The 25,322-nt window shown below is 37.6% G+C and overlaps 2 protein-coding genes across 7 annotated transcripts in view; one reads left to right on the plus strand and one right to left on the minus strand.

Annotated features, from left to right (window-relative positions):
* Window positions 1-20: 20 nt before the first annotated feature.
* ASTE1 (asteroid homolog 1) lies at window positions 21-5,188 on the plus strand. The gene is made up of 4 exons (XM_048300642.1): window positions 21-1,393; window positions 2,996-3,206; window positions 4,229-4,424; window positions 4,674-5,188. The coding sequence occupies exons 1-4, from the start codon at window positions 80-82 to the stop codon at window positions 4,966-4,968; spliced, it is 2,016 nt and encodes a 671-aa protein (XP_048156599.1). The 5' UTR covers window positions 21-79; the 3' UTR covers window positions 4,969-5,188.
* A 3,862-nt stretch (window positions 5,189-9,050) lies between these two features.
* The window catches only part of ATP2C1 (ATPase secretory pathway Ca2+ transporting 1), a 62,895-nt gene continuing 46,623 nt past the window's right edge, over window positions 9,051-25,322 (minus strand). For all 6 annotated transcript variants that reach the window (XM_048300596.1, XM_048300587.1, XM_048300607.1 and 3 more), the window contains 14 exons: window positions 24,367-24,462; window positions 24,169-24,258; window positions 23,352-23,456; window positions 21,480-21,636; window positions 20,029-20,199; window positions 18,941-19,038; window positions 17,353-17,403; window positions 16,410-16,576; window positions 14,794-14,862; window positions 12,989-13,105; window positions 12,402-12,549; window positions 11,675-11,770; window positions 10,748-10,889; window positions 9,051-9,880 (listed from right to left, as the gene is read on the minus strand). In XM_048300596.1, coding sequence (XP_048156553.1) covers window positions 9,744-9,880; window positions 10,748-10,889; window positions 11,675-11,770; window positions 12,402-12,549; window positions 12,989-13,105; window positions 14,794-14,862; window positions 16,410-16,576; window positions 17,353-17,403; window positions 18,941-19,038; window positions 20,029-20,199; window positions 21,480-21,636; window positions 23,352-23,456; window positions 24,169-24,258; window positions 24,367-24,462 — 1,644 coding nt within the window. In that variant the 3' untranslated portion in view covers window positions 9,051-9,743. The remainder of the gene's footprint in view (window positions 9,881-10,747; window positions 10,890-11,674; window positions 11,771-12,401; window positions 12,550-12,988; window positions 13,106-14,793; window positions 14,863-16,409; window positions 16,577-17,352; window positions 17,404-18,940; window positions 19,039-20,028; window positions 20,200-21,479; window positions 21,637-23,351; window positions 23,457-24,168; window positions 24,259-24,366; window positions 24,463-25,322) is intronic.

Below are 25,322 nucleotides of genomic sequence, written 5' to 3' on the forward strand. Positions count from 1 at the left end.
GGCGGGCGGGAGGAGCGAAGGGAAGCGGTTCCGGGAGCGGAGGGCTCCGCGTGTCGCTGCTAGCGCTGCTTCCGGCGCCATGGGCGTCCAGGGGCTGACGGGCTTCGTGGAGGAGCGAGGGGTGTTCTTCACCGAGCTGCGGGTGCGGGACACCAAGCTGGTCATCGACGGCAGCAGCCTCTACCACCGCCTCTGCTTCGCCCCCGACGCCGACTTCCGACGCGGCGGCGACTACGGCGCCTTCGCCGCGGCCGTGCGCGACTTCTTCGGCGCCCTGCAGGCTTGCGCCATCGCGCCCTTCGTGGTGCTGGACGGCGGGCGCGGCGCCGAGGACAGGAAGCTGCCCACGCTGCGGGGCCGCGCTGCCGAGCAGCTGCGGGCGGCCCACGGGCTGTCCCGCGGCGCCGGCGGCTGCCTGGTACCGCTGCTGACCCGCGAGGCCTTCGTGCAGGCGCTGGGCCGGCTCGGCGTGCCCTTCGTGCAGTGTTTCGCCGAGGCCGACCGGGAGATCGCCGGGCTGGCCAACCGCTGGGGCTGCCCCGTCCTCTCACTCGACAGCGACTTCTGCGTGTTCGACCTGGAGGGCGGCTACTGCCCGCTGTCCCACTTCCAGTGGCAGAGCGTGCGCGCCTCCGCCGGGCCGCAGGGATGCTACGTGCCCGCGCGCTGCTTCTCCGCGGAGAGGTTCTGCAGGCACTTCGGGCACCTGAGCAAGGGCCTGCTCCCGCTCTTTGCCGTCATGAACGGGAACGACTACATCGGCCTGGAAGCGCTGGAGGCGTTCTTCAGCAAGGTGCGCCTGCCGCGGGGCTGCGCGGCAGGGAAGGGCGGGAAGCACCTCCGCCTCCAGGGACTGCTGAACTGGCTGGCTCAGTTCGCGGAGCCCGCCGAGGCCGTCGACAATGTGCTGAAATACCTTAAGAAACACCAGAGAGAAGAAATACGGGAGCTTCTGTGCACTTCGATGGAAGATTATGCTCCGTCTGACGTGAATCTGGAGGACTTCTTTCGGAATGGGAGCTATGAATGCGAGGCTGCCAGGAAAGCAGACGTACCAGAGTGGGTACTTGATGCTTTTGCAAAAGGTAAGCTGGCCCCATTCATCGTCAACGCCCTGATACTTAGAAGTACCTTCCTCCGCGTTCAGGTGGAGAACATGCAGAGACCCAGTGCTCATAGCACAGCTTTGCCCATCCGACAAGTTATCTATGGACTGCTTCTGAGAGTATCTCACAGTACTGAAGATGCTTCTTCAAGTAAGCAGACCAACGAGCTGCCCATTGTATGTGAATTTGACAGATGCCAAAAGACAGTTAAAAAAACATTTGTTCAAGCAGCAAGCCTACCTCCAGATTTTTGTGATGATCGTTTTCCTTTGGACAAGTTAATGGAGGTAAATGGTTGTCACGACAGATCACAGTTAACAGTGTTTCACGAGTGACACAAAAATAGTTGGGACTCACGTTTGTCAGCTGGCCGCTAAATGTGATGTCTGAACTAAGCCGCCTCAGTAAGTAACTACCTAATACAGAGGTACCTGTGATATTTAAGAAGCTACATCAGGTTGTCTTCGTTTCCTTTCCTTCCTGCCCCCCTCCAAGTGTACCAAGACAAATGATATGAGAAGTTGTAGTGTGCATATGCAATACTCCCTGCATTTTCCATTCGAAGCCCTTATTTCATCCTATGTATTTTGTTACACTTATATTTGCTTTTTATGGGAAGGAACTCAGTTTCATGTAATTTAGGAAAATCCAGTTTTAACACTACAAAACCTAATTTGTATTTCATCAAGCTGTGGAATGTTTCAGAGCAGTGTTCTGAAACAAAATCTGACCCATGCCTTTTTACTAGAAGTCATTATTTTGCGTGTGAATGTTGCAGCTGCCCATCAGTTTTACCTGTCCCAAGTATGTTCCTGCTAACATGAACCTCTGCTGCTTGCCAGACAGAGCAGAATGGCACCTGAAAAACACAGGAAAGTTGCACTTGGTTAGTTTCAGTCACCATTGTAGCACTTCTATGAAAATTCTAATGATTAAGACTGTAACTCTTGCCATAATGGGAAGTTATCTCCCATTCTCGAAGATGCATAACTAAGGTTTTGTATGCAGTAATTTCTGCAACATCTAGAAATACAATCCGTGTCTTTTAATTCTGCATTTTTAAGGCATGTGCTCTATCCATTCTGGCGTTCAGATCGACTGTTACTACATTTCTCTCTGTGGGCAGTGCTGAATGTTTTTTGCTGGTTGCTACTTTGTAAAGGAACCGAATCTATCGCTGCTACACCCATTAAATGCTACAGATCGCTATGGGTCCAAAGTACAGGTTACTTTACATAGATTGTTGGTACACGCCTTTTAAACACTATGCAACACTTAAGAGTTTGAGAAATCATGTTTCAGGTTAAGAGACATTAATGACACCTTACTTCAAGCTTGGTGTGTGTGCTGTTTGTTTAATGAATTTGAGCTTCACTACTACAGCAGTTTTCCTTAGTAAATATATGGGAATTATCAATTGAACAAAAGGTTAGAAGAAGAAATTTCGTTCTGCGTTTAAAGTGCTCTAGGCAAAACTGACTTCAGTTTCTCTTCTGCTATGGGGATGTCTGCCTAAGAGTAGGCAAAACAATCCTAATCAAGGTTTACAAAGCACTCAAATGGCAGCTGAACAGCCTGCTGCAATTCTGCATGCATGAAGTTATGGACAAAGTTTACAACACCACTTTCTGGAAGTTAAATGGCACAGCAAAGAGGGAACATGTGCTAGGAATTAATTACTTTTATCTTTCTACCTGACGTTTAACTGTGTCGTTTTTAAAGTTTTAAGTAGTATTTAAAAAAAAATTCCTGTTCAGAATATCTATGAAACTTAAATAATTTTTTATCAAAAACCTAAAGTGCTAACTAGTGTAACCAGGAACTTGCCTTTTAGAAATTGCTCACAACAAATCAAGTCTCTTACCTCCAATTTTTAAATTTCTTTTCAGGTGCCCATGTCATGCCGTCAGATGCTTTTGCTGGAGACTCTGGGAGTGAAAATGAGTTTCTTAGAACCTATCCCAAGTCACTTAAAACTCCCTATTGCTGTAACATGTTACTGGATATGTTGTTCAGAACCAAAAGTTAAGCTGAACCAATTAAAGGCTCTCCTTCTAATGATAGTTTCTGGAGAACTGCAGAGGATAACCAATGATCCAGGTATGTCTCCAAGGAATACAGTTTTAGGTATTCAGCGCCTACAAAAATCCAGACCATAATTCATTTTCCAACACTTATGGTGAGTTGTCCAAATTTCGAGAAATTAGGATTGATTTACAGTATATCCTGAGGTGTCATACTCATTGCATTGATATGCACAAAGAAAAAGTGCTAACCATCAATTTAACATTTTATATGGGTAAAATAGTACTTTTCCACCTTTTAAAATATTAATGTGCATTTATAAGTGGTTTCTTTACAAATGAAATATTAATTTAGATATAAAAGTTACAAAAAATAACCTTAACGTACTCAAAAAACTAGTATTGGAGCATTCCAGTATTTTTTTCTTATTGAGTTTTTCTAAAATAATTTGTACTTAAAAATGCTGAGTTGCCCAGGCACATTTTTTCTTTCATTTGAAAGTATTAAATAATCACAGAAATTGCTTCAGTAATATTTATACCTGTTAGGGTTATGGACATTTCCTCCAGGAGTCCTTCATTTGATGGCAAAGACGATGCATGCCAGGGTTATACAGTTTCTTCAGGTTCTGGTTTGTAGAAACCAGACTGACAAGGTTTCCAAGTAGGTTTTAGTGAGATGGAAAGCTTGTTTGGATTTGATCACACAGAATCAATCAGGTTGGAAAAGACCTCTGAGATCACGAGTCCAACCCATGACTGAACAAAAACCAACTGTGTCAACCAGACCATGGCACTGAGTGCCACATCCAGTCTTTCCTTAAACATCTCCAGGAATGGTGACTCCACCACCTCCTTGGGCAGCCCATTCCAGTGTCTAATCACCCTTTCTGTGAAGGAAGTCCTCCTAATGTCCAACCCAGACCTCCTCTGGTGCAACTTAAAGGCCATTTCTGCTTGCCCTATCGATTGTTACCTTGGGAGAAGAGACCACCCCACCTGCCTACACCCTCCTTTCAGGGACTCTATAGATCGCAGGTATCTTTTGTACTGTTCACAGAACATTTATTTCCATGTTATTTTTTATTTATAACCTAGACTCCACAGTTCTACCTGCTGAAGATGACAGTGTTGCATATAACGAATTTCTAAAATGGAAGGAAAAGAAATTGCAAAATAACGACTTTGATTTAGATGCTGCACACAGTTTTTGCCAGTGGCAGTGCTGTCTTCAGATGGGGTTGTATCTCAACCAGCTACTTGGTACTCCTCTCTCTGAGCCAGACCTAAGTAGGTAAGTTTTTTCAGAGATCTGCTTTCCACACATTCCCAAGATGGAATGTGTTAAGATGTTTCATTTTCTCTGTCAAACTCCTTTGGCCAGTGCTACATTAGAACTCCCTTTAAAGAAAAATACTCTTAGCATAGGTGTCCCTTAGGAGTTGACTGTTGGATACTGTATGTTTTTTTCATTAAGCAACATGTCTCTGTGCCTGTCCTGTTGAGGTGCAATTCTAAATGCAGATTCTCTCCTTTTGAGCAGGCTTTACACTGGGACCCTTGTGCACAGATTGTATCAAGAGCTTAAATCAGCACCTCCAGTGGAAAATCTGTTTATTTTATCTCCAAAAATGTCTCAGCTTTATCTGGTTTTGTTAAATACAGTGGAGTCAACTGTATCTCCAGACTTCTTTCAGAAGATGACCAAGACCAGATCAGAGTCCTGCAAAAAGAAGAAAGCATCTAATAAGAAAAAAACAGCCATCCACTGTGCTATGCCAGAAACTCAGCATTTATGCAGTGCTAATAGGTTTGCATCACTGGAAGTGGATGACTGAAAGCATTATTCTTGGAATAACATCTAATGCCATGCTGATGAAAGAAATATCATTAACATATGTGACTGTATTGGAATTTGCTCAACTATTTTCACACAAGTTCCTGATTCAATCTTTACCAAAAATCTTGCTTCAGGGGATTTTTTAAATTTACATTTTTGTAACTTATATTTGTATAAAAGAAATGCTGTGCAAAAGTTGTGGTGTTTTGTTTTTCTTTAGAGGTATCAGTCTAATTGAAAATGAGAGCAAAGTTGCTCACCATTATTTTCCTGAACATTCATACTTGATTCTGCCTCATCTCCCTGAACACTTTCCATTTTAAAAAAATCCAATTTTAAAGTTCATGTTTGAGGAAGACAGTGGTCACAGTCTAACAGTTGAGATTAAAATGGAAATTGACAATTTAAAAATACTGTAAAGTCAGTCTTTACTGGTAGAGTACTTGCACTTGCAGGGAGAGGTGGCTTTACTCAGTGACAACTAAGTTGTTCTTGCAGTATTATAGGTTCTGTTGATACTTGGGGAGAATTTCAGATTTTATTTCTCCCCCTTCCCCCTGTGATGTGTTTAAAGAAGGAGTGAGATGCACACACAAAGCTGTCACATGGGAGCAAGTTCCTACAGGTTTGGTAATTTTGAGTAGTTCTCACAGTAATTGTGTACAATCCTCTGCTATTAACAAGCTGTCGTCATTCTTACTATTCTTTCTACAACAGCTATACTAAAAACCAGACCTGTTTTGACTTCTCCTATGTACACTAATTACTTGATAAACCCTTGATATCAATATGGTAATACTGAAAACCAATTTATAATTTTTTTTAAATCCTACATCATCAGTATTTCTCAGTCCTTTGCATTAGCAAACTTTACAGCATAGTCAATTTACATAAATGCTTTTCTTACAAAACTATTGGTTTTCCAGTGTCTCGCCCATGTAAAATATAGTTACATTTGGGCTTTTTCTTCTCAAGAATCCACATACCTTTTCTTGCATTTAGGAAAATCATGATTTCCACCTCTAATCATCGAAGTTTTACCCATAACTTACCAGAATTCAAGCTTGATTCCTGCATTGTGTGCTCATGTTTTCAGTCCTACTTATGCTCCCTATCACCTCTCTTTCCATGGAAGTAACTCAGCATATCTTGGGATTTAGAGGAAAGATCTCCTATACCATACAGCTGAGTCTTGATACTGCACTAATATAGTCAGTGAGAAAAGAATAGATCTGTGTTACATTAATGAGAACTCTAGTTTTGAGATACTATGCCTGTCGTAGCAAAATTTAACATTTTTTCCAGTACAAAAGCTGCTCCTTACTGAACTACCAGCAGATGGCACATACACTCAACCACAGCACAAGCCAGAACTTCACAACCCATTCCTCAATAGGCTTTACGTATAGCAGCCTACAGCATCACATTTCCATCAGATGACTTTTAAATAAAAGTTGAAAGGGATTAGATTTAAAGTTACTGATTTTACTAACTAAAACTGAAAGTCTTAATTGTCCAAATCATCCTCTTCTCCATTATGATCCCACATGTTTTATTTTTCCAAGCTTGTAATTCCCTAGAGTTTTTAATCATCAGAAATAGTCACATGTAAAGTCAGTCTTAAATATAAAAATACAGGCATGTTTGATTCCACTCTGTTAGTGCTGGTGAGAAGAGAGCTCTTAATTTACTCTGAATACCATATCAGAAAACTGCTGGAGTTCATAAAAATTCTTGAGACTTGATAAGAAGTGGTATCTTCAATCAGATCATTCAGAAGACTGGAATAAGGTCAAATATTCCACTTCTGGATAAAAACACTGCTATGACCACATGGCATTTTGCGAATACCTTTGGGAACACTGACTCAATTATTAAAAATTACTGTAGTGGAAATGTGTTCCCAATGCAGGACTCAGCCGTTCTTTATTGCTGATGATACGACACACATCTCATTGCAAAACCCAGTCCCGTAGGCTGAAGAAAATAAATTACTGATTCTAGAGTTACCATGCAGAATTTAAAGTGTTACAGTTTTCCTTTTTAACTCATTATAGGTCATCCATCTTCTCTGCAGGAAAACTAAAAAATAAAGGACCTTTACTTATTAATACCAAAACATTCTTTATTCCATGTTTCAGTAAAAGCAAGTAAATTCCTTGGTTGTTGCCTATTTCCACCCCATAAGAAATGCCTCTTAATTTTTGTGGAAAGTTCCCACTATTGATTCAACTGCTCTGGAGAAAAATCACTCAAACCTGCTCTAAGGTGGTAATGAATCACAAGAGAAGCCAAAATAATGACAATGGAATTCAGTTCAAGTATTTTTTTATATATAATGACATTGAACTGAATTTTATTACTTTTTAGTATTTCGTCTTCCATTGGAAAACACAGCACCAAAACTTCTGGCATATTTAAAGTGAACTACGTTCCACCGTGCAATATGGCAAAATTGTCCTTAAGAGACTGAAATTTTACTTCTTGTCTAGACTGACATACCTTACTCAGAAAGTGGGACTTGTGCTGGGAAAGGGGCACTTGATAACATTTGTTTAAAGATTTGGCAGTGACACTTCCAAGCTAAAATGACAATTTAGCATTCATCTGTACTTATTTGTACTTACCTAGATTTCTGGGACTCCAAGACCAAGAGCAGAGCACAAAGCAGTCAAATCCCATGGAAGAATATAAACCACAAATTAAGACTTACTACATGAAAGGTAGAGTTGCTGTCCTTTCTCAAAATCAGCGTCTGAGATTCTTCATCAGCATGCACTGTCAGCTTTTACTATCTGTCTTTATTAATGAACACTAAGGATTTTATTAATGAAGTGTTCTGAAATGGTATTGAAATAGTGAACACACTACAATATTGAACAGCTACGGCCCCACTTGCCAAAGACAGTAATTATTCAACAACTGCCAAATCTGTTCAACTCCTGAAAGGCAGAACTGATGTAAGTCAGAAACTTTTACTTCAAGACACGAGAGCATTTCTGTAAGAGGTCATGTTGTTCAGGCCCTCCCAGCTCAGTGGTAACAACCCCAGGAAGAGATGAGGGCCAAGAGCTGCGGGATCTTTGTCTTTACACAGTCACATCTCCAGCATATTGGTAGTCCAGGTATTATGGGCATACTGAGGGTCAGGCAGAGCAGTGAATGAATAAAGCAGACTCAATGTGCACTCATGCCGTCTGCAGCCCCATCTCCTGGCAAAGTCTAGGAATCCCACAGGCAAAAAGAAGAAAACAATTCAAGTAACATTAGCAGAGAAATTCATACTGCTCTTTTGAGCATGGCATGTGGGGCAAGTCACAATGGCAAGTGCAGAAATATCCCAGTGTCTGTTCATGACAATTCCTCCTCAAATGGCAGGATAACCACCGTGACAGCATGGGCCAGAACCAATGCCACTGCTACACTTTCAGGCAACAGTGAGTAAAGATGCACATGCACATGTTTACAAGTGAAAGAGATACCACCGTGTCTTTGACTCCCCTCAGAGATCTTAAGACATCCTCTTTTCAAAATCCTTTATGTGATAGTTCCCTGCATTTCCTGAAAGGATGATGACACTGATGACACTCTCTTCTCTGATGAGGTGACACTGATGACAACAGGGCAAGACTATTTTGAGGAAAAACACTATTTCCAATTAGTGAATATTAGAGTATTCAGACATTGTAATGTATTTCAAATACTTTTAACATATCAAGACACAAACCTATTATAATGCTTTTCTAACCCCAAAAGTAATTCTGTAGGTTAAAATGTAAAGTTACCCTACCAGCAAAAAGGGGTTTTTAATAAACAGGAAGGAAGGAAGGAAGGAGGAAGGAAAATGAAGCTTCTTTGACAGAGAGATGCTGATGATTATTGCATTAATTTTCTAATTCAGTACACCACAAATAATTTCCGTAACTACTGTCTTATAACCACTCAAATGGTCTAACAGTCATAAGCTAAAGTAAATATGGAACAAGACATGAAACAAAGCCTGTATCTACAATTATATCAAAACAAGCTCATTCATTTGGTGTCAATGCCAGTTTCTTTTAAAACAAAGAGACGACACACTTATAAGAAAAGCAAACATTTACTTCAAATTGCAGTATAGGCTTTTCAATCACAGAAAAAGAAAAGAAAAACAGTGATCCAACAGCGGTCACATCCTGTGCAAAAAAAACCAAATTTGGGATACAAAAAAACTGTAGCACAAGGTACTTGAGCCGCTTACACATTGCAGGATAAAGTAAATAAATACAGTAGCTAGAATATGGCACTCTTGTGACAGACTCTAAACCCAGTGGAATGCCTCTGAAATATTTTTATCCTTGTATTAGTAGCAAAGTCCCACCACCATAGAAGTAGAATAGTACAATGCTTTAAATAAAAACAAACTAAAATATTTATATCTAAGAGAAGGATTTTACACAGTTACATCTTTTAAGTGCAGAAAATGGGACTTGGGCTTAGATGTTTCTTTAAATTAACCCCTGGCCCCTCCCCCCCCACAATACCATTCAATCTTAAAAGTAAATTTATGTTTGAGGAAAAATGTTACCAAAGTTGCATAATTTCTTTTGTTACTTCCACAGCTGGAAGTTAAATTCTAAACAGTCTTGAAACATGAAGTTCATCATTAGCCAGTGAAACAAAGGACTTGTCAAAAGCCCTCAGGATTTCTTTATCCTTCAGATATTGTTTTGCTTTCTCCAACATCTTTAGACAGCAATCGCTAAGTTTGCAAACACAAGAATGCAATATGCATCATACATCAAGAAAGGACGAAGCTGATGAAGAAGAACTTCCACGTTTCTGGATCTTTTCCTTGCTTCTTTCAAACTTCTTTATTAGCTCAGTCACTATGCACACAGAGGAAGTGAGTCCCAGAAGAAACAGTAAATCTAGAAGAGATAATTAGCCTTCTTTAAAATTGCTATTTAAGGCTGAGGGGACACTTACAAAAGAACAAGACTCACAAGACTTTCAAATTTTCTCCCAGTCATTGGGAAAGTTCAGAAGAAATGAAGCAAGATTCAGTTTTGTGCAGGATCAGAAGATGAACATGCATAGTTTATGCACAAACCATAAGTACAGGCAAGATATTAAAAGTTTTTAAAGTATTTCATAACTTTATTTTCAGCCACATAATTAACTTAATCCTGAAAAAAGAATATTAATATAATCAGAAATTTTGTGCTACAATAAATACATGTATTTCATTACAATCATTCAACTTCAGAAAACCACAAAAGTAATAAATCTAAGTCTTAATGAGGCCAATAGCATTATGTATCTACAGCTTTTTTAAATCCTCCTGTTTATTTACCCTATGACAATGCAATCGATATTAAAGGATCAGAATTTCTAAATAAGGCGTTTATATTCAGAGAAAAAACTTACAAAACAGCTAAATTAATACTGCTCAAAAACCTACAAAGTCAATAATTCTCTGCCTGCAACAAAATTCATATTAAAAACCCCCAAATAAATAAGCACCTAAAAATTTAAGAACACACTGAGCAGTTGTGTACCATATGCATTTAAATCATGGTTCCCAAAGAAAACATCTAAAAGCATTAAAAAACCAAAAAACAAACCAATGAAACAAACAAAACCCAAAAAAACCCCACCCACAAAACAAAAAGTATCAGCAGCCTTTGTATTCCTGTTGTACGCAAACAGCCAGAAAATGCTCTTACAGAATCACCACCCAACACATTTACAAATTAATCCCTAACGCACAGTTTTGAAAAGGGAACTGTTCTTACCCAAGACACTCAGGCTCTCTGTTTGGAAAACCTTCTGAAGTGGAGGAAAGTAAATGACCAATAACTGCCCCATTATAGATCCGAGGACAGCATAGCAGAACATTTTGTTACTGCAAAGTCCAATCTCAAACACAGATTTTGTCTGTAAAAAAAATAATACGTTACACCGTACATGTAATCTTAATTATGTAGACAAGAAACTACAATTTCTTTTCATAGTCTTTTAGAAAAATGTAAAATACTACTGTTGACCTCTTAGATAATCCAGAACAAGTTCTTGAACAGGCTAATTGCATTTTCTCCCTGATAAATAGAGTACAAGTCTTGTCTTCATAGTCAACAACTTGCATATTGAGCTCACTTTTCCACAAGTACAGTTCATCAGAAAAAGGTTCCCCCTACACTTTTCCATATCAGAAATAGACAGCAAATTAGACTAAATGTAGTAATGTATACTATCACAAAATTTCAGACTTGTTTCCTTAAAACAAAAAAATACACAGATGATAAAATACAGAAAAGTTTCAGAAATTTTCCTTGGACTTTGGGTTTAGGATTACAAAATATAAAAGCTAAGGCCTTCAAGAAATTTCACATTCTGGTAAGGTTGCTAAACTGACAGAATTTCCAGGAAGAGAAAAAAACAACAAAGCGTACACAGCAATACAAAGGACCATCACACTTCAGCTCTTAGTAACAGCTTTCTTGCTTTTGTCAGGACACCACCACGTAAATAAATTAAGTAATCTATCTTATCTGTAATTTAAGAAATCCTACCCAGTAAATACATGAAACTCTGAGCTTAATAGCAGATGTGAAGTGAATCTGCAGGGAAACACTTGAAACAAACACAGCAAGGTCTTCCCTCAAAGAAAACTCTTGATTGTTGTGTTAATACTGTGTAAATGGACAATATGAATCACTTACCTGAGATCTAGAACTCAAAGCATTGAACATATCAAAAAATACGAAACAGGTGAAAGTCATGGTTGTATCTCGAGGTGTTATTACATTGTCTCTTAACTGCCAACAAAAGAAAATGAAATGGCTTTAGCATGCTTTAAACACTCCACAATTAAACCAAGTCAAGTAAACAAAATTACTACAATAATTTTACAACAAGTTTTACTAGCTAGGAAATGAAAGCAGAAGTAACTTACTTACCCCAAGCTGATTTATTAAATCATACAGCAAATGTTACACACCTGTAACTTATAACAATTTGTAATTCCAAGCTATGATTAAATGACACCTCCTGAGCAACATTTATGCAAGCACATGGAATACCAGGAATTCTATGATGCACTACCAAATGTTCAAACAACATTTTTCTCTACTGGGAAAACAAAGTCAAATGGCTGTTTCATAATAATCTAGCTAGCAGATTTGCATAATTACTTTCTATGGGCCGAAGTTTCCAAAGTAGATTTGGAACCTGTGAAAGTCCACGTAAAAATAGAGATAGTGGAGAAAACTGTATTTCTCATTTCAACAACTATTTTGAAAATCTTCCTCTCTACTATGCTAGTATTAAATAAGCATGGCCAAAACTCACAACTAATTTCATATTAATTCTGAATTCCAACTGCTGGTATAAAAAGGATTTCTTTTAAATTAGGTTGTTACTGCTCTAAGTTTTGCACTTTTGTCATACCTCTCTCCAGAAGACAAACAGTGTTCCACAGACAATAATTATTGATGAAACCAGTATTTTAACAATCAGGTTTTTGGTCAGAATGCTGTCCTTCAGATTTCTTGGAGGTTTTCGAATAATGTCTTTATCCACAGGCTCCACCCCAAGGCTTAGAATTAGAAGAACATTTTACATTTTTATCATCATAAAAGTAATTCACTGCTTCTAATTTAAGGATTCGATTTCCTGAGTTGAAAAAAAGACGATTTAATTCTAGTTCCTCACCATTTCTCCCTCCACCATCTACTTGCACAGAAGAGGATCAGAGGAAGAACCCAGAGGGAAGCCAGAACCCTGCATGCAAGTTTCATGGGCATATCCATGGATCTTTAGGTATCCTTGCTGCCCCCATATCATTAGATACTAAAGCAAACTAAATAGAATTAACTCAGAACCATACTCAAACATTGAAATTCACAGAGAAAGTTTGCTATTTCAGAAACATTTCACTGAAGTTTAACACTTAACAGTGTCCTTTATGAGCAACCATTGTCCTTATTGAAATAAAAGGACTATAGAACCCAACGGAGTTAAAAGTAAATACTTACCTTTGAGCTGGAGGTCCATCCATAATAATATTGATCCATAAGATCTGCATGGCATTGAGAGGATTAGGAAAGTTCATTAATGTAGCCAGTGAGATTAAAGTCAGTGCTGCTATACTCCTGTTGAAAGAATCCATTTTTGCAACTGTCAGCATGGAACGTTTCTAAAGATCCACTGATAACTGCTTTGTAATCAACACTTCAACTGTTTAAGAGTAGATACAGATTTTGAGAGTGTGAATCGTGACCGACGCAAGTCGAACTTTAAGGTAGAGCATGAAATCCTTTAGAATACTCATTCTGACATAGTCCATATTTAAAACAGCATTGTTCTGGCAATAAAAAGGCAGCAAATTTGCATTTAAAAACCTCCCAAACTTTTAGGCAACATTTCAGAATTATCACCCACCATCACTTAATACATTTTTTATGGGGAACTGGGTCCTATGCTTTTCTTGTGCCAAAAGCAAAACTTCTAAATATGGTTTTGAAAAACAAATTGCTTTTCCACTTCTGATGTAAATAAACTCACTGTGCAGCTGTCACTGGTTTGCATGGTCAGTCAAAGCAAGGTACTACTCAAGCTCCCTAAAAATACCTACAACCACTCCTCATTACTAGCAAGATGAGAAGCCAGGCCAAAGACTGAAAAACAGATTAGCTGGCTGCAAGCTCGGCATTAGAAACCTCTGTAAACAAGTATGCACTAATTGCTTTCAGTGCACAATTAAGTGGTTTCATAACCAAGAAGAAGAGAGCAAGCTTATAATAATTCCAAATTTAGCACTGTACTGAACCTTATTATGCTCTCCCTGCAAAGAGGGACAGAAAAAACCAAAGGGTGAGTGATTCATCAAAAACCTGAGGCCACCATTCCCAGGGCTAACAGGCAAGCACACTTTCCTAGAATATCTACACTGAGTTATTTTTCAGCAGCAGATTTCTAGTCTAGTCTTATACCAGTGCAGGACACTTGGTGAGACTGAAAGTATATGCCACTTCTTACAGTGTTTATGCAAGTAAACAAGTTGGTCTTTCCCGGGTTTTGTTCTGTTGGGAGTTTTTGTTGAGAATTTTGTTTTGTTTTGGGGTGGTTTTGGGTGCTATTTGTTGTTCGTAGGTTGGGGGTTTTTTGGGTTTGTTTTATTTGAGATTTTAAGGTTTGTTTTTGTTTTTTTTTTAATTTCTGCAAAATTCAGACCACTCTGAAATGTCATGAAGGCTTCAAAAAAGTACATGAACAACATGGTGAAGAGAAAAACTATGTCCCTGAATCCAGATCCAATAAGATAAACTCACAAAAATTTTGAAACTAAGGCTTAATAAACTCTTGTCTTCTTGTCTTACATACACATTATAGCTAGCACATGAATCCTGATATGAAAGAAAAGGAAGTCAGCTTCATACAGCTAAGTCATTCCACAAACCAGTACATGGATTTCAGAAAAACTAACCTCCTGATTCCCTGGTCTTCTCCATTTGAATACATGTTCTGGTTAAGGAGAGACCGACTACAAGCTTCCCATTTAAATAGGGACCCAAATGCTGTTTCTCTCTATCCTTTCAGTAATTGACTTTACACATCTTAACAGGAAGAACTGTGACCAGGTTACATGTCTGTTTACTGCACTATCTTCTGGGTCTTTGAAAACAAAACAAGCCACCAAACGCAAAACAATGAAAACTCAAAAGCACAGTAAATCAGCATCCTACTTGAAATTTACAGTATTAACATTAATTTATGCATCTGCTTCATGCTTTGATTCATTCACAAGAAACTTCTGATACTGACGGCTTTTCAAACTTACGTGCTCAGTTGAAATCTAACAAAATTTTTTATGTTATTATAAATTCCTTTACCCTCTTCAATTGCAGACCTGCAATTAAAAACAAAGATAATGTTACTAGACAAATGAATCCACTGCCAAGAAAAGCTTAAAACAAACCAAAAAAGCCATTCATTTAAGCAGCAATCAAAATAGCAAGAAACAAATGGAGTTGAGATTCTTTTCACTTTGGCAGTCATTGTTTTTCAACTTGACTGTGAGAACCCAAACTATTCTGTGATTGTGAATAACCACAAGTTATTTTTCCAGGTGCTTAACTTTCAAAATGCAATGTTATTAGTAAAATCTCTTTATTCAAAATTCACCACCATCCTTGATAAGAGCTTCTGATTCAAGCCAGATAAAAACAAAAACCACAAAAACCAAAAAGCCATCAAACCCCACATGCACACACTCCTAAAAAACACAGAAATACAGCATGACTTTAGAAGACCATGTATTCTTCCTATACAAGCATGAAATACGTACAGACCATCTTCACAACCCCTAGCATGTGTCACAACTTGCCTATCCATTATCACAATTACTGCAGTGAGAAAGGATTTTCTAATACCCAAATCAAGCCTACTTTCCTGCAAATAAAACTAGTTTCTTTCTTCCATTCCCCCAACAACTAAAGAGCATTCTTTCTGTAACTTAAACAATTAAAAGGGTGGGGAGGAGATGTAAAACTATGCAAGTTCATACTTCTTTTTTTCCTTAGCATTCACCTCTTCTCTCTCTCCTATTGAGAGCTTTCCGGATGAAGTGAGAAAAATGGAATAAAGCATTCCAGCAAAAGCCTCACCAAGTCCACGTAAAGTACTTACTACAAATGTCCTTCCTATCTACTCTCCTGACTATGTTAAAATGATTCCCTTCTCTGTTTTGTTTTTGCACAGCAGCACATTTCTGTTGGCTCTATTAGTGTGACAACCTCAGATCATCCTCTGACATACTGCTGCGTAGGTAGATTTTCTTATACTGTACTTCTTCATTTCACTTCTTCCCCAGGATTAAGTGTTATACTTTGGAACAGAACTGTTCTGAGATTGATGCATAATTTCAAAATGAAGGCTATTTCACCAGACAGCAGTTCAGCTCTGTCAACAATCAGTACCTTCAAAAGTCAGATGAATTAAAGTCAAAATAGGGTAAGTTTACCTAAGCTCTTTTTGAAATACACCAACCAAAAAAATGAACAAGTACAAACAGCTGGTTACCAGAAGCTAATAACCTATTTTCACCTGTGACATCTAAATAATTTGTATTTTTTTCCTTTTCTGAAACCACCACATTTAAGAGTTGAAAACAAATGGAGAGATAGGTAATTTTTTTAAATCTTGAGTGGAAGGCTTTGTCATTTTTTCATTAGTTTTATACTTCTGAAGTAAGAAATTGAATGAAATCTACTAATTGCTAATAGACTCACAGTTTCACCTCAGTTATGTTTCCAAATATGCTAATACTCCTGACTGAGCAGAAAACTCTCTTACAGCTGCTACACTTACAAGTTCAGGGAACTTCTATTGGTTTTAACCCAGGCAACATCTCATAAAAGCTATATAGTACAAGATATGTACATAAAGGCCACCTACATTATTGTCTGAAAATCATCATCCACGAGGATCATATCTGCTGCCTCTTTACAAACATCTGTTCCAGTTTGTCCCATTGCTACACCAATATCTGCAGCCTTCAGAGCAACAGCATCATTCACTCCATCTCCTGTCATAGCTACTACGGCACCATTATTTTGCAGGGACTAAAGAGAGGGAAAAGAACTTAAATCAGGGATTGAAACAACCCATCCTATAAAATTACTCTAGATACAAGGTTTGTGTCACTGCTCCCCCTCCCCCATTTCTTATAATTGCACTGTAATCTCCTAAAGAAAAAAGCAGCTGGTTCTGTTCTAAATAATTTTTATATAAGATTTTGGGTTAAACTTCAGTTGGTATATTCAGAAAGCCTAAATTTTAAAGCTAGGGTATATAAAATCTGCCTTTAGGGGAAAGAAAAAAACTCAAGAGAAAGACAAAAGATATTGTATTTACATATTACCATTATCACCTTCTTCTAAGTCCTGCATGCATCCCTATGGTCTCAGTGTTTTGACTTTTCCTTATCATTACTTTTCTGATTGTTCCAATCTGTACACTGAGTATGTCCCTCTGCTACCTTCTTTTGTTAACTTCTGAATAGAGGCACTGCCACAGACATGGCTTGAAATTCATTCCCTTTTATCTCATTTTACAAGTATCAGAAATAGTGTCCTTTCAAGTTCCTAGTCAATTCAACTGCAACGTAACAAAATCTCAATCCCCAGCTCCCTACATAGAAGAAAGCACAATGTTACCTACCTATTCCTTGTGGGCACTACGCATTTTTCTAGGTAATATTTTCAATTATACTTCACCGTCAAATCAGATGCATTTCTGACTTCATCTTGACACACTGTAGCACGTTATAGTTTATGTAAAGGCAGCACAGACAATACCCATAGCAACAGCCCAGCGTTTGAGCCTCTATGAGACGTACCTTTATAATTTTCAATTTATGTCGAGGACTGGCTCTGTAGAAAACTGCAACCTATTAGAAGAACAACGAAGCAGTGATGAAAACTTCAGAAATGTAAAGAATTGTACTGGATTCTATTAAGGTAGAGGTTAAAAAATAGTAACAAAGGCCAACTGTATTCTTGTCAGCTCTTAAGACGAAGCACCAGCGAGCTGTGTTTTTGATTGAGAGAAATCATTAATTCCAGAGAAGTTTCAAAGTGTGTTCTGGTAAACAAAGTTAGTGTTACTTATTTCAAGATAGAATATGCAATTTAAAAGCCTTCTAAAATAATGAAGCAACTGAGGTATAATGGCTTGCTGCTGACCTTCCTGACTAAATTCATGCAGGCAATTGCCATGCTGACTCTACAATCAACATCCTTTGCCCCTGTCAGCACTAGTGACAAGTTACTCAAGATATTTCAATTTTACTAGTTTATGTAGCATATTATTAGCAAAGTTTTAAAGCTAATTAAAAATTCTGACTTGGAAGGACCAATTTTCAGATTTTTCTTGGTCTCTGGACTTCTCTGTAAATTGAAATTTGAGCACATGGAATTTAATTTTCCATAATTTCCACACAGTTAGCATTCTTCCTTTTCAAGAAGCCTGGCAAAAAGCTAGATTTCTCAACAATCACTTTAGACTGTATACAGCTATTAATCTTATTGGTTGATTTTAATTAATTCCTAATAAGATTTTAAGCAAACATCTAGAAAAGCAACCGGGTCCCAGGACAAACACGTGTAAGTAAATTTGTATCTATTTCAGCCCTTAAGAACAAGTAATACCAAATAAACCAAAAATTACTATCTGCTACACAATTCTTTCTTTTTCTCAGTTTCTGCAAGTCACTAAGAAAAGACAGAAAGCTGACATGAGCATTTCTTGGTTGCAAATATTGGCTTTTGGCTTGCTTACACCAGGCTCAGGCATGCTGCAGTCTAATTTTGCAGTCCTTGGCAAACAGAGCAGCATTTCGATGCATGGATTTTGCAACATAGTTAAACCTGAAATTCCATTGCATTTGATTATGTCTTCACATTTATAACTTTGACACTGGTTAATCCATTTAGTTATTTAATAACAAAAAAGTATTAAGCAGTAACTTAATGAATAGACCCTTTCAAAATTCCCAACCAGTGACCTCCAATCGATTAAAATCATTAAAAACACAGACAAGTCCTCTTACAAATTACAAAACAATGGACTGTCTGAACATGCAGACTCTAAGATTATATAAATGAACTGAGTTGCTCAGAAATAAAATGGCCTAATAATACAAAAAGGTGATGTTTACTGAGAGGTGGCAAAATGAAAGTTAAAGGTAAAAGCCAAACTGAAGCATTAAAAGAGACATAAGTAATAAACTCCCTAAAAAGGTAATTGCCTAAGTCAAAAGAAATAGATTTTCATATTGGTCATATGTCAGACCAAAAGACAGTGATTAGAAGAATATTATTTGTATCTAAGAAATTGCATTTTAGCTTGCAACAGAAAAAAAAGCAATTCTCAGTATGTAAATGTATCCTTTACCACATTTCAGTAAGTAGTACATCAAAACAAACCTTTGGTGTTATTTGAGAAAGCTGCTGAATATCCAAATCATCTATCTCTTCTCCAGAGATTGCCTGTGAATTTTTGGAATACAATCCTAGTCGACTAGCTGTAAAAAAGTAATAAAAAAAACTTACTATAATAATTTACCCTTTTAAGATACTAAGTACCCAATCATTTTTTTTAATCCTAATATTTTCTGCAGCATTTCAGATTTGAAATACCTGGAGCAGAACATCTTATTACATTATTGATTTAGCATGTTGGAGTAAATTATCTGAACTCTTGAGTAACAAAAACATGCTACAAAGTCTATCCTAATCAGATATTTATTTGCTTAGTCTTTTTAGGTCTAAAGGTCTGTAGTTGATTCTGTCAGGTGTCATATAAACAAATAGAGGGGTTCAGTCCTCTCAAAGAATTTACAGTTCAAAAATAACATGACAGAAAATGAAAAATAACATGAGGGAGACAAGGGGAAAAAAACCCTCTGATAAAATACACTGAGTTTGGGGGTATACTTTTCATGTGCACATTCAACTGTTCATTATCCTGTTTGTAGAGAACTCATATTCCAGCTAAAGTGCTTGTACTTTAATGTATTATTTTTTAAAAAGAAGTAGTTTGTTTAAATATTTATTAATAATATTTAAGCTGCAAACTTAACTTGTACGGACAAAACCGGACAGCACTGAAGTGCCACACATCATTACTTCTTGTCACTGGTTATTTTAGTTTATCCCTGTTGTCATGAGACGGGCATCCAGAGCTGAGGGTAGGGAGGGTGGTGGTGGTGATGTAACAGTAAGAATCAGAAATCAAGCATATATAATAAGAAAAGACCATGAAAAAATACAGTTTCAAACAGCTGAAGTCATATATTAATCAAATTAGGAAAACTACTATTCAAGCTGAAGCCAAAGTATCACTTCAGGCTAGGGTCCTGGGTTTTTTGGGTCTTTTTCTCTGCTAATTCCACTGTGGCATACATTAACCCAAAATACAGAACTCACAAACGATAGAGATTTAATACCCACACTTCATAACAACTAGCTAAGCAGAAAACAAGAAAATATGAAAGGAAATCAACTATTCATACCAATGGCAACTGCAGTTTCCTGTGAATCTCCAGTAACCATTTTTATTGCAACTCCTGAGGTGATAAGTGTAGTAACAGCTTCTTTCACACCCGTCCGTGGAGGATCGATTATTCCCACAAGCCCCAGAAAAGTCAGCTGTCCTAACTCAGGACCAGAAGCTAAGGCCAAAACTTTAAGAAGACAAAGAAATAAACATGTTAAGATTTGAAATTAACATTTACGTCAGCATTTAGAACAACTGTTGCAAACTAACAGGCCAGCATAAAGCAAAGAGCTGGAATTGATATTTTCCTTTTTTTAAACCTTGGTAGTAGCAATGCTGAGCATTAATAGCCTACCTATGTACATTCTTGTCTTCTAAAGAATTTCATACCAAACAGTCATATTCCAGCTTTTAAAGATAACTTTCCTATTTATTCTCATCTGAAAGTGTTTATACTTTCACTGTGTGGAAAGAGAACCACATCTAGCTTTGTGATTTCTCTGTGCATTTCTTTTATGCAAGAGGATGAAACGGAGGATCAGTTAATGTATTTATTTTCTGCTTTGGGTTTTTTTTTTTCCTTTTGAGAGGCAGATTTCATTGAGTACATGCTGAATATTTTCTGGAATGTCTTTTAAAGTATGATTCTTAATTCGAATATATTTAAATGTTATTAGAATTGCAAGGAAAAAACAAGTTTGCTTTGTTCACAACATTATCCTTCATTTTTTTGTTTGAGAGACAGAACAAATGACTGTTCAAATAAAACAGCAAAGAGATACCACTCCTAGCACATCCTCTCAGCTTCAAATTATTTGCATCTTAGGAATTTCCTGAGCCACAGAGTACCCCTCCCTTAAAAAAAAAAATTTAAAACAATTAAAAAGTTGTCCATGGACTTAACAGCTTAGAGGTCTCTTTACAAAGGCCAAAGAAAGCCAGTCATGTATAATCCTGGCCCATAATCAACTCCTGTCAATCATCTTGTGGAAAATATTTTGTTTCATCTAAAATTCTACACAGGTTGTTAACACAGAAGATAATTCTAAGGGCATCTCCTGGCCTGCAATCAGTTGTGCTAGCCTAACTCATGAAGGTGGCAGGAGGCAAAGTAATGGACAAATAAACACATTCACATTAAAAAAAAAAACCCACAAGCATCTATAATAAGGTATGGAAGTTAAGTAGCAATGTACTGTTCAGTTGTGGTCACATGCAAGAGATGACAGGAAGCAACAGTGCCCTTTCTCACCCTGTGCAGTTTAATCATGTTATTATGCAGCACTAAAAGCTAAACAACACAGTGGCACTTACTGAACAAAAAAACCCAACCAACCAACCAACAAAAAAGATCCTATTGTTTTGGGTTGCTCTTGTTTGGTGGTGGTGGTGGTTTGGGTTCTTTTTTTAACAACAATCAGTGCCATTTAAATGAAATTGTTATTTTGAGAGATGGAACAGCCTTACCCCTAAGTCCTGCAGAACCCATAGACATCTTCTCTTGCTGGTATTGCTCTCTCTGCTGCTGCACCAGAGGTAGGCTCTGTCCCTTACAGTTATACGATGTACAGTACCTAATGACTTGCTCATAAGCACCTTTCATAAAGCAAACTTCAGGTTTGTCCTAAGAGAAAAAAGAGCCGTTGTGTGCACGTGTGTGTATGCGTAAGTGCACACACACAAGTACATACACATGGACACATAAGAATGACAGATGTGTACTTCTGTTAAGAATCTTAACAGAACCTGAGAGCATAACGCAAATCAAACTTACACTTCTAAACATAAAAATCTCTTCTTTTGAGCATTTCTAGACTGTACATTCAACAGTGGTAAAGTCAACAGAGCAAAGCTAATAATCAATATCTCATTTCAGTAGACATCAGACACACACACTGCAAGTCACAGTTCACAGACTAAAGAGGCCATGCAAAGGACAGAAATTCAACCTATAGAGGACATTAGACCTAAAGGACCTTAAGCTCATCGTCAGACCAGCTGCACAGGTCATTAAACAACCCCTCCATCCTTGTACAAGGCCTAATAACTCTAATATTTTCTAGATAGCCATCTAGCCTTGATATGATGATATCACAGGACTTAAGAGTCCACCCACCTACCTCAAACATTTAACTCCAATTCTAAATCAACTCATTCCTTCCCATCCCTCCCCTTCCATTAAGAACTGCTACCTCAGCTCAATTTCCACTCACTGATCACTCATCTTCTCTACAGTTGAACTAAAAACCTCTTTTTTTAATATATCTATTTTCTTCCTGTGAAGTTATTTATACGCAGTCAAGTTACTTCAATCTTTCATGATAGGCTTAAGTGATGAGAGTTCAGTTTCTAAATCCACTGTGTTTTCTTAGTCTTCAAATAATTTATGCTCCCTTTAAATCTATTATCAATTTTCCACCATTCTTTTAAAATTTCTGATTCAAAAACACAGACACAGTAAGTCTTTTCATGGTTTAAAATCTTATACCAATTTCTGCTCACCATTCTTTACACAGACATTGATAATAAACAATATAACCCATATAGCTAAAAAGAGACAAATGCTTTCTTTCCAAAGCAAAGATTTTACTGTGATACTGGAACACCATAAGCAAGCCTGGTTTTGGTCTGAAGTACTAGAAGATTTTTCATAAACCCAATATAGAAGATTTTTCATAAATCCAATGTGTTGTTGCACATGTTGTCTAGAACGCTCCCGTTATCAGACTGGCAGTGATTATGTCAATATTCTTAACAAAAACATTCATATGGATCTAAATGAAACATGAATGCAAGTATGTACATGAAAGTACCAGACGACAGAAAAAGAGGTTAGAGTGGTTCTTATCGGTAATCCATGCCAGTGTTGACATCAATAAAATTTGTCAACACTGGGGATGTGATGTCTGCATCAAAAACAGAAACCTCATCTTTCCAAACAAAATAAATTATACTATTGAACATCAATGCATATTCTTGCTCTTAAATCATTATGTAACCACGCTGCACTGGAACAGCAGAAGATTGGCAGAATTGCTTTAGACGTTTGAGAAGGGAGAAGAAGGAAGAAAAAACAGCCAAGTATACATTCAAAGTCTCAGCTTTCACAATACTTAAAGTAATTTCCCAGCATGCCTTTTATGGAAATTATTTCTTGTGATTCCTTCTCTCTACTTCAGAGCTTGAAACTAAAGCTGCGGCTACTACCAAACCATATTTCCAGGACTGTGCACAACTGCCAGTCTTCCAAAACTTCTGAAGCAAAAAATGAAGATATTAAACAAGGTAGATAACCATTCTACAGAGCCAGTGCTCAAGTAAACAGTGATTGAAGTTTACCTGCTGTGTTCTGTGAATGCATTTAACAGCCATCCATTTCTGTTCTGAGCTGAAGGGATATTCAGCTTTCCTTATGTAGTCTTCCTGGACTCCATCTAAACCCATCTGTATAAAACAGAAGTACCACCACAATGTCAGGACCTCTTCTTTTCAAATAGGTACAATCTGTGTTGACTTGTTGAATCACCTCAGTTAGCAAACATCACTTAATTAAAGAACAATTCCATCTCCAAAGTTGCTTTTGAGCACACTACTCCAATTTAGATAGACTTCTGACAAACTAGCACTGAAAGCACCTAGAAATTTCTTTCAGGCTTCAGCATGAGCCTTGCTACATTTCTCAGTAGCTGTAATGGGTGTGTCAGAGCATTACAAAAAAGGAACAACAACCCCTCCTCCCTCTCCAAAAGAAAAAAACCCAAACATTTCAGCACAGTGTCCACAATTCAAAAGCCCTGCACTTAAAAGGCACTATAAATGCTGCAGTCACCAATACATCAGTTATCAACTTCCCACTGCTACTGATGTGAAATGGGAAAGAGACAGCACAGTCAGTATTCAACAGGTAAATTAGTTTGTGGCAGGTAAAAAGACAGTACTAAGTGCAGAAAAATAGAGATTTTACTCCACTCAAAAATATTTTTTTTCTGATCCTTCAGAACGCCCAAGATTTACAAGAAAGAAACATACGAGATGAGCAGTTGCAATACAAATCTAGAAGATCCAAACCAGAAGAAAATGAGAAAAACAAAACCACAACTTATTTCTACACATTTCCCACCTGCCATAAATCCAAAAAGCACCATCAAGTACACACCTTCATAGCAAGTGCAATTAAAGCCCCTTCTGTTGGCTTCCCCATCAATGTGTTGTTTCTAATCAAGGCATCATTGCACACACAACCAGCCTAAAAGATGAGGAAGGAAAGGGGAGAAAACAGAACACGAAGTAAGTGCCATACAAAGTGCTCATGCTAATCACCATTAAAACTCACCTTTCTTTGCCAAGATCTTACCTCCACAATTTTGCTAATGGATGGGTTGTTATAACCATGAATAACTTCACCATCGAGCATCACTTCTCCAAACCTGTTATAACCTACTCCAGTAACCTGCAAGACAAGCAGCCAGAGGCAGAATGCAACGCAGTGTTGACCAGGTTAACTGCTCTCAGCTTTTTACTATAAGCTACAGAAGAATTTCAAAAGGTCATTCATAATGGCTGCTTTTACTCAGTGTGCACGAATTCTTCTCACTCAGCTTCTAATGCAGCAACACTTTGAGTTCAATAAAATATATTAGAGACTAATTTCTTTAAAAAGCATCAAATTTTTTACTTAGCATAAATAAATGTAGTACGTGTTGTTTCCTTACAGTATTAGGCATGCTTTCTTTTGCTTTCTAACTTTTTCCTCCTATTTGTCTCTACCCTGATTAATAATGCATACCCCCTGCAGGGGAATGGAATTACAGAGCAGAGTCCTACTTCCATCGAGTTATTAAAAAAAAAAAAAAAAAAAAAAGAAAAAAAAGAAACAGTTGAACTGCCTCTCAGTTTAGACCTCAAAGAGGTGTTAAAACCAGTAAAATTGTATTTTTGGTGCATAAAACCCAGGCATCCCCCTAGGATCCTAAAAAAGTCTTCATATCTACAGCATTAACAGCTAATATATTTCATAGCCATTTTAAGTTCTCTTTCCATTAGGAAAAAGGAGCTGATTTGACCCAGATGCCAATTGTGCTAGTAGCAGAATTCATATAGAATTCTAAAAATAAAAACCCAAATACGAGGATATATAAGCAAATACAGGTAAATAATAGGAAACAATAAGAAAAAATGTCAGTATTTTTGCTTACAAAATAAAGTTACAGGACCATCTGTTAACTGTATTGTGGAAACAAAACCCTGATCAAGGAGTTTGAGAACTTAATAACTTGATTAAAACACTCCTATGAACCCACATCCAGTTTC

The sequence above is a fragment of the Corvus hawaiiensis genome, chromosome 1 (genome assembly GCF_020740725.1).
Source record: "Corvus hawaiiensis isolate bCorHaw1 chromosome 1, bCorHaw1.pri.cur, whole genome shotgun sequence".
NCBI lineage: Eukaryota > Metazoa > Chordata > Aves > Passeriformes > Corvidae > Corvus > Corvus hawaiiensis.

What these genes read in the sequence shown, in the direction of transcription:
- ASTE1 (XM_048300642.1), top strand. Translation starts at nt 80, where the DNA reads ATGGGCGTCCAGGGGCTGACGGGCTTCGTGGAGGAGCGAGGGGTGTTC. An exon ending in CTTTGGACAAGTTAATGGAG is followed by an intron (nt 1,394 to 2,995) that starts GTAAATGGTTGT and finishes ATTTCTTTTCAG; the next exon opens with GTGCCCATGTCATGCCGTCA. An exon ending in TCTGAGCCAGACCTAAGTAG is followed by an intron (nt 4,425 to 4,673) that starts GTAAGTTTTTTC and finishes CCTTTTGAGCAG; the next exon opens with GCTTTACACTGGGACCCTTG.